The 13,642-nt window shown below is 36.6% G+C and overlaps 1 protein-coding gene across 2 annotated transcripts in view; it reads right to left on the reverse strand.

Moving 5' to 3' along the window:
• The window catches only part of ARAP2 (ArfGAP with RhoGAP domain, ankyrin repeat and PH domain 2), a 142,850-nt gene that overhangs the window by 112,375 nt on the left and 16,833 nt on the right, over positions 1-13,642 (reverse strand). For both annotated transcript variants that reach the window (XM_054582025.1, XM_054582024.1), the window contains exons 6-7: positions 9,375-9,444; positions 3,632-3,752 (exon numbers count right to left, since the gene is read on the reverse strand). In XM_054582025.1, the coding sequence (XP_054438000.1) occupies positions 3,632-3,752; positions 9,375-9,444 (191 nt within the window). The remainder of the gene's footprint in view (positions 1-3,631; positions 3,753-9,374; positions 9,445-13,642) is intronic.

The raw sequence follows: 13,642 nt of genomic DNA on the forward strand, positions 1-13,642 counted from the left end.
AGAGAGAGGCAACTCAACAGCTTGTGGCCTCTTATACTAAGAGAGGTCTCTCAAAAGACAGAGCAGAGAACTTTTAATGCCCCTGGCTCTCCCTCCAGGTAGTAACTGTCCCATGCCTTGCTTCTAAAACACTGACAATTTAAAAACATGTAAGTTTGCTTGCCCAAAACAACTAGGGGGAATTTATGTTTTTTATCCCAAGTGTTCTTTAAAAAGAAAAAGAAAAGCTTTCCAGTATCACAGCTGCCACTGGAGGGTTGGACGATATTTTCAAGAAACATGGCTCAACGTGCCTGTGTCCCAGGAGTCTAGAATTTGCTATGGTGGATAGGAACATGGGACCTGCCACTGAGAGCCGGTGCCAAAAATGGCCTTGGAATGGGAACGACCACTCAGAATTCTCAAGCCCTCTTTTAACTATGAGAACTGCCCACTCAAACATCACCTGCTTTTCAAAGTATCACATCTGTATGTGTGACCACAGGTGGCAAGGGAACACAGACTAAATGAAGAGAGCATTACTGTTATAACCAGTCCTAATCGCTCTGCTTGAGGACAAAGGGAATCAGACTAAATTTTATATATGAGGAAGAGCATTTTTAAAACGTTATTTCAATATAATTCACTTTAAACTAAGAGAATGACAATATTGCACTAGGAAACCTAGGAGGACTGAAGCCTTTGTAAATGTGTGGGGTAAAGATGCCAGAGTGTAATCCTGTCTTAGCAGAAGGCTACGTAGCAGTTTGGAAATAGTGATACTGGTTTCAGGAGAGAAAAAGGGTAGCTATCATATGCAGGTCATTCAGAACCTGTCTGCCAAAAATGAAGACATCATCTCTGTTAGAATATGAAAGCATTTCCCTTTCTGTTCTATACTTTGGTCTTGTATGAGGAATAGGTTGAAGCAAAGTTTAATTTGGCTTGAAGTTCATTAAGTCAAATATTTCATATGATTGATTTCTCAAGTCCCCACAAAATAAAAAATAATCAGATATATACACAGAAGGAAAAAACTCTTAATAAAATATATTTTGCATCTTGTTGAAAGTTCCATACTAAATATATGGACACACATATACCATCTACATATATGTATACATATACATACACATCTCTACATCCATGTATCTTTAAAAATGTGAGTTGTGCCCTGGCTGGTGTGGCTCAATGGATTGCATGCTGGCCTGTGAACCCAAGGGTCACTGGTTCGATTCCCAGTCAGGACACGTACCTGGGTTGGCCAGCTCCCCAGTAGGGGGCGTGCGAGAGGCAACCACACATTTATGTTTCTCTCCCTCTCTTTTCTCTCTTTTCCCCCTCCTTAAAAATAAATAAAATATTTTTAAAATTAAAAAAATTAAAATGTGAGTAGTTAGTATGTAAAAATGGTTTTCAATGAAAATAACATATTCAGTAATCCCATGTGAACAGTCTCCCTTTTCACCACAGCAGTATTTTCATGCATTCAAAACCTAAAGATTTAAGACTTATTTAATAAATGACAGCCAAGTTAACGAAATTCTCATACTAAGTTGACATCACAGAGATGAACTACTTATCACAGAAGGATTTAATGGTCAATTATAAACATGGGGCTTTTAAACAATGTGTGGGTGGATCCACTCTACTTAAATAAAATGTGCATCTAACTTTTAACTGCAGCAAGTAAATAGGGCTAAGCAGATTTTCACAGAATTTGGAAACTTTACATAGTATGTCCATCTTAAAATGCAGGCCACGTGGCTCATGTGAAGTTCACAGTGAGAGGCCCAGGGCAAGGTGAGAAGCACCTCAAAGGAACAGGCAGCACCTCTGGGGGAGTGGCCACCAGAGCAGAAGGGACCGTCACCAGGACAGCCAGTCAAGGGGAGCAATGCCATGTGTTTCAAGAACTAGCCTAAGAGAAAACTGATTTTGAAGACAAGTTCCACATCAAGTATGCACATCTTTCTGACTTTTAGGTGGGGAATCACAAAAAGTAGCTTCTCACACAGGCAAGTCTACATGAGATGCTCTACATGAGGGGCTGGAAACTTTCCTTCTGTAAAGGGCCAGACAGCATTTATCTTAGGGCTTCCTAACCGTGCAGTCTGTGCCGCAACTACTCAACACTGTCATGGAGACAGAAAACAGCCATAAAATGAGATATCAGTGAAAAAGGGTGGTTGTAACTTAGTAAGATTTCACTTACAAAAACCAGCAGAGAGCCAGATTTGGGCTGCAGGACATCTTGTGTCAAGCCCTGCTCTAGGCTAATGCTCGCCACATATGTGGATAGCAAATGAGAAACACTTCTCACGTTCCACGTGTGCAACATGTGCATCAGGGAGTCTCACGATACAATACTTACTAGAAATGATGTACTTCTTATTCTTATTTCTTATTCTTGTTTATGTTTGTGGTTTTGTTTGGAGGGACTCTTTTTTCTTTTGATGCTGTCAGAAACCACTAAGTTGATTCCACAAGTGGGGTAGTAATTCAGTTTGACAAAGGCTACCCCAGGGTCAAAAGCAGCTGGGACGTACTCACTCACTCATCGTCCCAAGCAATATAGGAAGCTTTCAGGAACAGACAATGTTTACTGATGTTTTCTATGGGCCATGCCCATGCATATGTTCTAGGAACGTGGCAGTTTAAAAAAGATAAACATTGTCCCATAACACTTAATATTGTTGTAGTTTATAAAGGTGAATGCTCATATGTGTAAAATGGAATAATAACTGTATTACCTACAAACCTTGTAAAACTATTGTGAAAATGAAGCATTCAGATTATCTGGCTCACAGCAAGTAATTCAGTAAGTTTTCCGTATCACCATTACTCAAATAATTAGGTACTAGGAAGTAAAAGTACTTTCAAAAATCATGTTGTTATAATCTATACTAAAACTGAGCTTTAAAATAACTTAAAATCCTATTTAATTAATGAAGACAATCTTACCTATATTATTTAAAAATAGTACATTTTATCCTAACTACACTATTGGCAGTCAATCAAAATACACCATAGAAAACTTTTAACTGCCCTGGTCTCCCTCCCTCTCCCCACCCTAAAAGACTGAGAAACTTTAAAAGTTTACACTGCATCCTCAAACCATCTTTAGATCAATTTTCACCATCAAGTGACCTTTAGCAGATGTTGCAGGTGAAAAAATTCAAGAAAAAGAAAAGATGCTCCAAAATCTATGTGAGAATGATTACTGCATCTGTGTGTTCAGTTACAACCTGCCCCAGAAACTCCCATAAAACCAGCCTTTTCATAGTTAGGAAGACCAATTTTGCATACCAAGTAACTGTTTTGCATCATCAAAACAACAGCTAAAAGGTGAGCTCCGTAAGAGCAGAGATGTTTGTCTGTGTTTTCCACTGATGTGTGGCCAGAATTTAGAAGAGTCCTTGACACTTAGCAGATTCTCTCTAACTATTAGTTGCAAGCAAGAATATTCAACAATGACTTGTCCACTTGTTTATGGCAGTCAAAACACTAATATATAATGTACATTATCTAAAAGTGACAGATTTAAAGATTTCTTGACATTTCTAGCTTAACAGGTTTATTAATCTTCTGAACGGTCAGAAATACATGAATGTCTGCAAGTGTTTTTATAGGAACAAAGAAATAACCTTACCTTCTTTTTCCACTCTAAAAACAAAAGTTCTTTGTGTTGTAACAACCTCAAATTTGTTGTCTCCTTGAACTCGTACTGTGGATATAGCAGAAAGGGGGATCATTCCTTTTGAATACTTCTCCTGTATTGGTTAGAGAAAAAGATACACAAAAGAAAACACATTAAAATGAAATTCTCTTGATCTTATTGGGAAAAAAAGGCTTAACATTTACAAGTGCTTCTCTTTCATGATTTCAATTTAATTTTTTTAAACAACTTACATACAGTATATACATATAAGCTCACACACACTTAATACCCTCAGAAAAGAAAATATAAATGCTCCTTTCAAGTAAAATGTCAATATTCTCTTCATCTGGAATTAAAAGGCAAAAAATCAAATACAAACAATCATACTAAACCAGCCAAAAAAAAAAACAGCAGCATGTTCTTTAAAACAATCTGGTCAAAATGATTTTATGGTGTTTGCAGGCATCTGCTGGTCATAGCAGGTACTGTAAGTGATCCACTTCAAAATAACTGCTCTTACACCTTATGCACAACAAGAATATATCTAAGAAACCAGACTATTGAATTGTATCAATTATCCGTGTTACTCAATGCTCTGATGATGATGATGATCTTAATCTCACAACAGCATCACTCTACTTTTTATTCCTCAGTGAAAAAAGATGGACATGGCTGTTTGCAAAGAATATATGCAGATCATAATTTTGCTCAGAGGAAGGTCATTTTTAAGATTCTTGGTAACTTCCTTCATTTTCCTGGACCCTCCTAAACCATTTGGCATATTGACTACCCCAGAAGTTCAGCTATTTGCTAAGGGTATAGTGTTGACTGGGCCCTATGCTGGAAAGAAAATTCAGGGAAAAGAATGTCCTAAACCTTTCCAGGCAAAGAACAAGTGCCAAGTTCATATTCTTCCCGTCAGAAAACTGCCATACATAGCAGATATGTAAGGGACAGTCAGGTAAGGGCCAGTCACTGTCAGCAACGTGGCATTCCACCGGGACGTTTATCCCCTGCTAGTGGACAAGATACACTATACTATCATGGAATTTCCTTAGTTCTTTGAAGTTTCTTCTCTTCCACAGCCTCTGCTCCAACCTCTGATCTCTTTGTGCATCCATCAAAATCCTACCCATTCCTTTAATAGTATCTGAAATACCAATGCTACAAAGCCTTTCCTATGTTCTCTCAGGCAGCCAACACTAAAATGATGTTAGAGCTGTGATTTAGGAAGATGAGTGGGCAACCCCACAGAAAAAGGAGAAGGATGTCGAGAAATGACTAATTACAAAGCATCTTATTCTTCTCGTTCTTTTCCGTTGTTTTCATCTTCCCTCCCTATGGAAAAAAATTCCTTGCTTGCTATTTCAACTACTAATTTTATGCAGAGAATTCTAAAACCCCTCCTCCCTCCCTCCCTTATCCATTTCAGTCAACCCCAGCCACATACTTGAAGCCATCAACTGTGCACATAACTGTCCCATCAGCACCTCAACTTTAAAACTCATCTCCTGAAAACATGCTTTTCCTCTATATCTGCCCATTAAAACTTTAGTCTTCTAGTCAAATAAGTCTTAAATATAACAGTCTTTGCCCTTTGCTGACCTTTTGCACCCACGTAACCTAGGTCTCTCCCCTTGGCTAGTGTCAACTTGTTCTTTGCCACTGCCTGACTCTCTCCAGTCACATAAACCTTCTTGAAGTCCCCTAGACATGTCGTGTCTCTGCTCAAACTAGGGTCTTTGCAAACTATTTGTCCTGCAAGCAATGATTTTAAAAAATATTTTCTAAATTAAATGCATTGGGGTAACATTGGTTAATAAAATTATATAGGTTTCAAGTATATAATTATATGATATGTCATCTGTATATTTCATTGTGTACCAAAGAAAAATCATCTTCTGTCACCATATATTGTACCTCCTTTATCCTTTATGTTCACCCCACCCCACCCCTGTTCCTTCTAGTAACCACCATCCTGTTGCATGTCTATGAGTTTTTGTCTTGTTTATTCATTTGTTACTTTCAGTTTTATATCCCACATAAGTAAAATCATATGGTTCTTAACTTTTCTGACTTATTTTGTAAAGAATGTTTTTTATACCTAACTTCACATAGTTAAAGATGCCTCTGCAGCTTTCACATTCCAGCGTACTATATGCTCCTGAAGAAAGCCTCTCTGACTAGCTGCTTCTCTCAGTCCTTCATTCCTACCCAGGCAGATGAACCTAACTTAAGCTACTAGCAACCTGTACTTCTCCTTTATAACAATCACTAAATATAATTTAAATGAAGATTTTTGTATTTACTGTGTGATCATTTGATGAATACTGTCTCTCCACACACATTTTGGGGTCACGTGTCTATTTTCCTAACCATCTTTCACAAAATCAGTATTGCATAACTATTTTCTAAATAAATGAATTCCATGTCCAATCAAGTACAATTACACCAAACTCCGACAGCTCATTTTTAATATTTTCCCAAAGTTCTTCTCGGAACACTGGCACTGGCCTATGTGGCCGACACCTGGCGAGTGAATGCCTGAGTTACTGCACGCGCTCCTGATCAGCCTCCCGACTTTCAACTTATTTTCCCTCTAACGTTTCTCGCATCTTGTTGTTCATATGTCATAGCTGGAGAAAATAAAAGATTCTCAAGGGAGAATAAAAAGATGGGTCTTGAAGTTTGTATAGGATTTTGATGGATGGTGATGGCAAGGAAAGTTAAGAGGAACGAGAGAAAAACGTGGAGATGAAAACAAAGGAAAAGCCATGCTCCAGTTTCCCACAGTGTGTACAGACAATTGAAAAAGGTCACTGCAAAGAAACAAACGAAATGACTGGCTTGACAAAGGAAGCCCGATAAATGCAGGTGGATTACAGTGGCACCACTAGATCACGACGGGCTCTAGGAACGAGAGGAGGGTGAGAATGTCTCCTCACCACAGGGCAGCCGGAGGCTGGGGGGGGGGGCGCAGCACCCCTGGGGACGGTGCAAGGGCCCCTCTGGCTGAAGGTGGCTGAGACTAAACAGTCAAAAATCTAGAATGTCGCCAAAAACATTTATACTTTATCCCTGAGGGAAGCCATTTGCAAATTTTAGTTTGCCTAAGAATTAAAAGAGCTTATAAAATTATATTTCCAGTGAGATAATCAGCTGTTTGTTGAATAAAATGTTACCACTGACCATTTTTTTCAGTAGAAAAAACTCAAGTAGCATTGTAGAAAAAGAAATGGGAATGTAAAAAGATATTTTTTCCTCCTTCTAGATCTCTTTAAAGAGATTAAAAAACAAGTCTTTGAAAAATAACAACTCACCTACCCACCTATAATAGTAAAATTAAACAAATACTTATAGAATAATAATAGAAAAATAATTCTCCAGAAATGATCAAAATGTACTGAACAAGCTAAATACTGTGTCACTTTAACCTCAGGAAGTGGTAGTTTCTCTAATGGCTCATTTATCATCTATCATGAGATAATTAGAAGATAAATCTCATAATTTCTAACACTGTAGAGTTGATTTTACATGTCTCTTCTAACAACACGCATGATAAAGACAATATGGGGGGAAAAAATCTCAATGCCAATAAGCTCAAAATGACTATCTTTTTCAGACTGTAAAATTTTCTTTAAGAAAAGAAGTTTTAAAGCATCCCTTGAGCCTGTAACACACAGATATCTAGGTCAAGTTTGTCATTTATCTACCACTTTCAGACAATGAAACGACCACAGGGCAATTCTGCCCACAGCTGAGTAAAATGGGGGGTGAGCTAGATTTCTTGGCAGGTGATAAGATATCAAGGCTATTGGGACGTTGCCATTTTCAGTAATACAATGAAAAGTCCTTGCAGAGACATGATTGAACAGCGCTGAGGAAAGTGGAAGAAAACCAGGGAAACAGTCAGCTCTGCACACTGCCTCCTGAAAGCCCAACGACATGCTCTTCTAGTGCACATTTAAACATTAAAGAGCCACCTGCTCAGTGTACGTGACCACTAAAACCACACACCTAGCTAACACAGCAGCTATGACTGCTCCTAGGCTGAGGTTGCATCATTTTTATTGCATCAACATTTAAAAATATGATAGGCACTCATCCCCTCACCGCATTTGAGGTGAGCTTCGAAAGGACAGAGAGAGCCCAGCTGGACACAGATACTACAAATTCTTTCCCCTGGACAGTGATAAGGATACCACCACCAACAGAGCTTCACGGCATGGAAGCCTGTCTCCTTCCTGAATATTTGTCCTCATTCAGTCAAAGCAGAGAAAGGCATGGGTGCTGCAGAAAACTAGGGGTCAGCTGGAAACAGATACAGAGACCACAGGGCACCCACCCTAGACAGAGAAATTGTCTCAACATTCAAATATTCGAGCAAATTAAACACCGGAGCTACAGCAGAAAATCAGCTATCAAAAACTATTCACCCCAGTGTCTTGCAAACTTCCAAGAGGTGTGTTTAAACCTATTTGACGCTCTATCTGGATCACTGCAAAGTAATGCCAAACAGTTAACACTGCTCTCAACTTTCTATTATTCTTGGTGTAGAGGCAGGCAACATGTGTTATTTTCGGTCTAAAAGCATATACTCTTCTGCCCTGCAGTACTGAAGAAAAAATATATGAATGGGAATATAAATATCACCAATATCAAGCAGTGGAAATCTCTAAATAATGGAAAAATAAGCTAGATTATAAACTATAAATAAGAGAATGTGCCTAAGTGTTAAATGAGTATGTTAAAAGGGTATATATAGTAAAGGCTATGAAACTTCTGACTTTAATTAACTAAAATATGCTGTATTTATTAGTTTCAACTTTTTATTAATTTTCAAACACTGAGACATTGAAAGATTAGTACAATGAACACCTATATACCCTCCACTTAGATATGATAACTGTTAATATCTCCAGTTTTTGTTTTATCTATGCATTTGCACAAATAAATATATAATAAATATATTCATAGATAGGTAACTTTTGAAACACATTTATAGATATGATGACACTTCCCTTCTAAATATTTCAGACTTGATCAAAACAGTGTCATGTCATGGATATTCAACTGCCTGAAGACTGGATCGTTACCGCTCTCACATAATTGTCAAGATTTTCAGTGACTTCCAACCCCAGACACCCTTCTCAGGTTCATCTCCCCATGTCTCCTTAGCACACTCTATTCCCCAGTCACAGAAAACCACACGCACACTAAAATGGATTCCCCATCTGGGCACCTCACTGTTCTCGCTGCCATCAAGTCCTATTCCTTCTAATTTCTCTATGAATGAACATTCCTTTCTTCAAGACCCATGGCACATGAAATCTCATGCAAGAAGACTTCCTGGGTTCTTCCACAAGCCCTTCCAGAATACAGAGTAACCCCTCCTTGCTTTGCCATTCTCGACTGTGGTGTCGTTTGCAAACATTCCTTACTGCAATCTAGAATAAAGGCATTTTCTTATTCATCTGTATATCACTCACAGCAATTTCTGTAGTCTGCAGAAGATCCTCCATAAGTAACTGTTAGGTACCTAAGGCTTTTAAAAGTTCCAATTTTACTATTAATAAAAAGTTAAATTATTGAAAAGAGTGTTTTACCCTATTATAATTCTTTTGATGTGATAATCCAACTCACCTAGTTCTTAAAAAACAAACATCACCTAGTTTACTGAAGTACACATTGTATGAATAAAGCAATCTTTGAAAACTGTACAATGTAAACTTACCTTCTCATTATTGTAATAAGAAATGCTATGGCCATCAAATTTCACCCATCTCTTCTGAAACATGCGTTTTCTGTAAAACATATGAAATTGTCATTTTACATTTAAGCACCATGAACTTGAATTTTAAATACATTTGCAATGTAACTGTGTTGAGTACATGCCCATTTGCTGTTGAACAATGCAGAGAACAACAGACTATGACAACGCACAGTTTTGGCAACAGTACACAAAGGGAAAAAGATATGCATGATGACACTTTCTAATCAGCTGGCATAGATATCTAAAACAAGACACTGTTAATAGTGTTGTCATCCATATTTGTAAGGCTGAGTGCAAAACAAAGTGTTGTCAAACACACTATTGTACCCATTTCCCTTAATGGAGATCATTCTTTCGTGAAGCCAAAGTATGTTTATAACACTTATTTTACCTTTATTTTTGCTTTGGAGAATGAAAAACATTTTGCTAAAGTAACAACACTTTGTCAACTTAGTCTACATAGATAAATTATTTCATTGTAATCAAATAGGCTCAAAAAGCCCTGTCTAAATAATCATCTACAATCACCCCAAATTCATTGAACCATTAGTATTTTTTTAAAAAATCACATGAAAGGCAAATGCCATTTAAAATGGTTGCTAACACGAGGAACAAAGTAGAATACTGTAATCGCATGTTTCCAATTTAGGCTTAAAAGAAAAAAAAATTTGTTCTGGCTATCTAAGGGAGGAATAAAAAGAAAACATTTCTACATGGGCTTTTTGTTCTGCTTTATTTTAGTTCTCTTTCGTAAACACTGACAATCCTAAAGATTTGGAATATCCCATCTCTACTTGTCTCTCAGTGTGGACTGATACAATCTAGATGCTTTTAGCCTTTAACGTTTTTTTAAAGTCACTTCTAAACAAATAGGTAAAAACAGCTATCTATCTTTTCCTTCTGAAGTGTTCTGACATGTTTAAGGTAAGGAATTGGCATAAGCTTCGGCAGTGTTCAGAAGATTTACTGATAGAAAACAACGTCAGAATGTGTGGAGAATTTTTCTTCTGGGCTTTTTTCTGAGCACTACTCATCTATTTCTCAGCAAGCCTCCCACATTGATACTTGGCCAATTTATTCTGCTTAAGATAAAATTATAGAGAAGATCAAATCAGATGGAGAAAAGTTTCAAAGTTCATCAGTGCAGACATTTTCATATATAAGCACTGAATTATGAAGTAATAAGAAGATGCAAAGACCTTAAAATCACATAACCAAAACTAACTGCCCAGCCCTCTTCCCATCTTATTCCCTCATCTTTCTGCTTCTTTTTAACTCCTCTTGCTCTGCTATGGGTTTTCTTAACACTGCAACATCCAAGTGTTACAGAGATCTGATTTTTACTTCCTTCCACTAATCCAAGGATCCTTCAAGTGCCCAGCATTAAAATTAAAAAGTAAAGAAATAATAAGCAAACACACAATAATAACACATTCAACAAAACCACTTTGCATTCATTTCATGTTGATCTCTGTCACCTAAAGGCAAGGAAATACATCTTCCCACACAATGTCAACAGTAATTCTGTAAACCAAGATTTGTTTTGAGCCCCATCTGCCTTACAGTGTGAATAGTGGTAAAATAAAGCTCACTTATAACCTTCCATTTTATTATAAAAACAATCAACATCTATGGGAGATCAAGGCCTTAGAAACTTCCATTATATCTCTCTTCCCTTTGCTAACTACTCCTTATCTTTCAGAGTTTCTCTCCCACCTACACAGGCATTCCTCCCCATAAGTCAGTTCAAAGCAGATCACAAAATTAATTTCTCCCTCAAAACACCCTCTCCTTTTCCTCATAGCTCTTAAAGATATTTGTCTACGTGTTTAATGTTTGTCTCCCACACCAGTCCTTACGCTTTACAAGGGCAAAGTTTGAGGACGTTTCATTCTCTACTGTATGACGAGCAACTAACACAGACACAAATAGGGTTCTAAAAAAAAGAATCTGTCGAGTGAACGAGTGACAGGACTATATGGTGGGCTCCTCATCCTTGAGATCTCAGCTTAAAAGTCATTCCCTAAAAGCAGATCGCGCAGATCCTTCAGGCCCCCTTGGTGCATTGCTCCATTTTCTTTAATCAGACTTTTCCAGGTCTGTAATCATATACTCGTTTTCGCTTCATCCATCTCCCATGATAGATATTTAGGTACTTGAATATAGAAATGACCTTTGTTTTTTCAGTGTAAAGCCAGGAACTGCCACAGTTTCTAGTAGATAAAATGTGCTTAACAAATATTCAATGAATATATGTTCACTAAAAAAAAAAATCCAATTTCCATTTTATATACAGAAAAAAATAAACACTACCAAAACACTTCAATTTTTTTTTTTTTTTGCTTTTTCAAATACTAAAGATCAGATTTTTATATGGTCATATAAAAGCTTTATAAAACTACTTTATTATTAAAGAAAAATCAGTACTACAAAAAACGTGAAAAAAATGATCATTAACTTCCATGGAATTTTAAAATACATTTTAAACATTTTTACCATGTATTTATTTGGTACTTTCCTATTTAAAATGCAAGTTAAACAATTTGAGATGTTTCTAAAACAAAATTTATATAAGCAACCTATCTGGCTCATTAAAAGTGTCAACATTCAATTACCATAGTTATTTTCTGCATGTGAACTTCAATACCAAATTCTAATAACTGATTAATTAAAGAACTCACACTGAGCTCCTTTTCACAATATTATTCTCCTTTCTACCTAATAAAAACTCTGACTTAATATTGGTAAACCTACACATTAATCAAAATTTCAACTAAATTTTAAAAGAGATAGCATGAGAACGATGTTTTTATAAATGTCAATGTACAATTTTAAAATCAATAAATACTGGTGAGTACTAAATTTTTTAAGAACTTTTTGAGCCAGGGTTAAGTAGCTCTCTCATGCATTTATAAAAGTATATTAGATAGTAAGGAACTAATTCCACTGGAATTATGTAAAATTAATGTACTATACACAATTAGAGGTTGCTCAAGTACTTTAAATATTTTCTCTAATGTAAGTTATGCTTTTCCCTTAAATGCCTTTTAACAGTTGATTTTGTTTAGTAAACATTATTAAAAAAAGACAAGGTATGAAATGCAGTATCGCCTACTATCACACAACACAAATTGGATCTGAAATGATGATGAATTATTACACAGAGATATTAAAGCCCTAGTCAATTAACAATTTATTAGACACAATAATTTTGGTGATGAGAGCAGAAAACACTTCTACAGTGCTTTGTTCTAGACACTGTTGCAAGCCCTAGACAAACATTCATTCATTTAATCCTCCAAACAACCAGATAAGGAATACTACTGGTTCGATTTTACAGATGAAGGAACAGAGGCACTGGCAGGTTTAATAATCTGCCCACGACATGCACATAGTAGAGAGCATTTCTGGGAGTCGAATCCAGGCAGTCTGTGCTCCTCGCTGCTCCTCGAACCTGACTCCAGTGCATTTACAGCTAAACATTCTGGACCTCCCTTTACGAAGCAATACCATTTGACCTGTACCCATTTTATATGTGAGTTCAATTTTACAAAGTCCTTCTGAATTCCTTCAGGAAAAACGGTAAAGCGGGCAAGAAACACATTAGCCTAGGTTTTATCCTATTTTGTTTTTAGGGTTCTGAAGGGAAACATTTCTTTAAGAAGCTTTTTTAGAATAGTTTATAAGGCTTGTGCAGTGTTACTGAGTGGATTTTTGCAAACTCTTCCCTTGAGCTCTGGCAGGGCAGGTGGTGTAAAGTTTCAACTGCTTTCATAAATTCAGCCTCACCACCTGGTGTCAGATTTTGTTGTCTCAAAATTGTGTATCTTAAAAATTCTTTTTTAACAACAGTGCACATACAAACAATTAAATCTCTATAAAGTGCTCACACAAAGGCACTTCCATTTAATGTCGTTCCTACCTGTCAGCAGAATTTTTTTTAAAGATTACATCTTATAGCTTAAAAAAAAATCCCAAAATTAAACAAGCATGCTAACCAATGATATTAATTTAAGGTAGCAGATGCTACCAAATTGTCTTCTCTAAATATCATCCAGTTGGAATGAACCTCAAAGGCATTAAGTCAAATTTATCGTTTTTATTAACGATGGCACTTAGATCATCACAAACATATTTCTCAATCATTCTAAAAAATATCTAAGAATAAAGATACCAATATGCTTTACCAGATTCATCTGCCTTGTTTACATAATCCTACAGAATTACAT

The sequence above is a fragment of the Pteronotus mesoamericanus genome, unplaced genomic scaffold (genome assembly GCF_021234165.1).
Source record: "Pteronotus mesoamericanus isolate MK-2021 breed Mesoamerican mustached bat unplaced genomic scaffold, CSHL_Meso_final contig_68, whole genome shotgun sequence".
Lineage (NCBI taxonomy): Eukaryota > Metazoa > Chordata > Mammalia > Chiroptera > Mormoopidae > Pteronotus > Pteronotus mesoamericanus.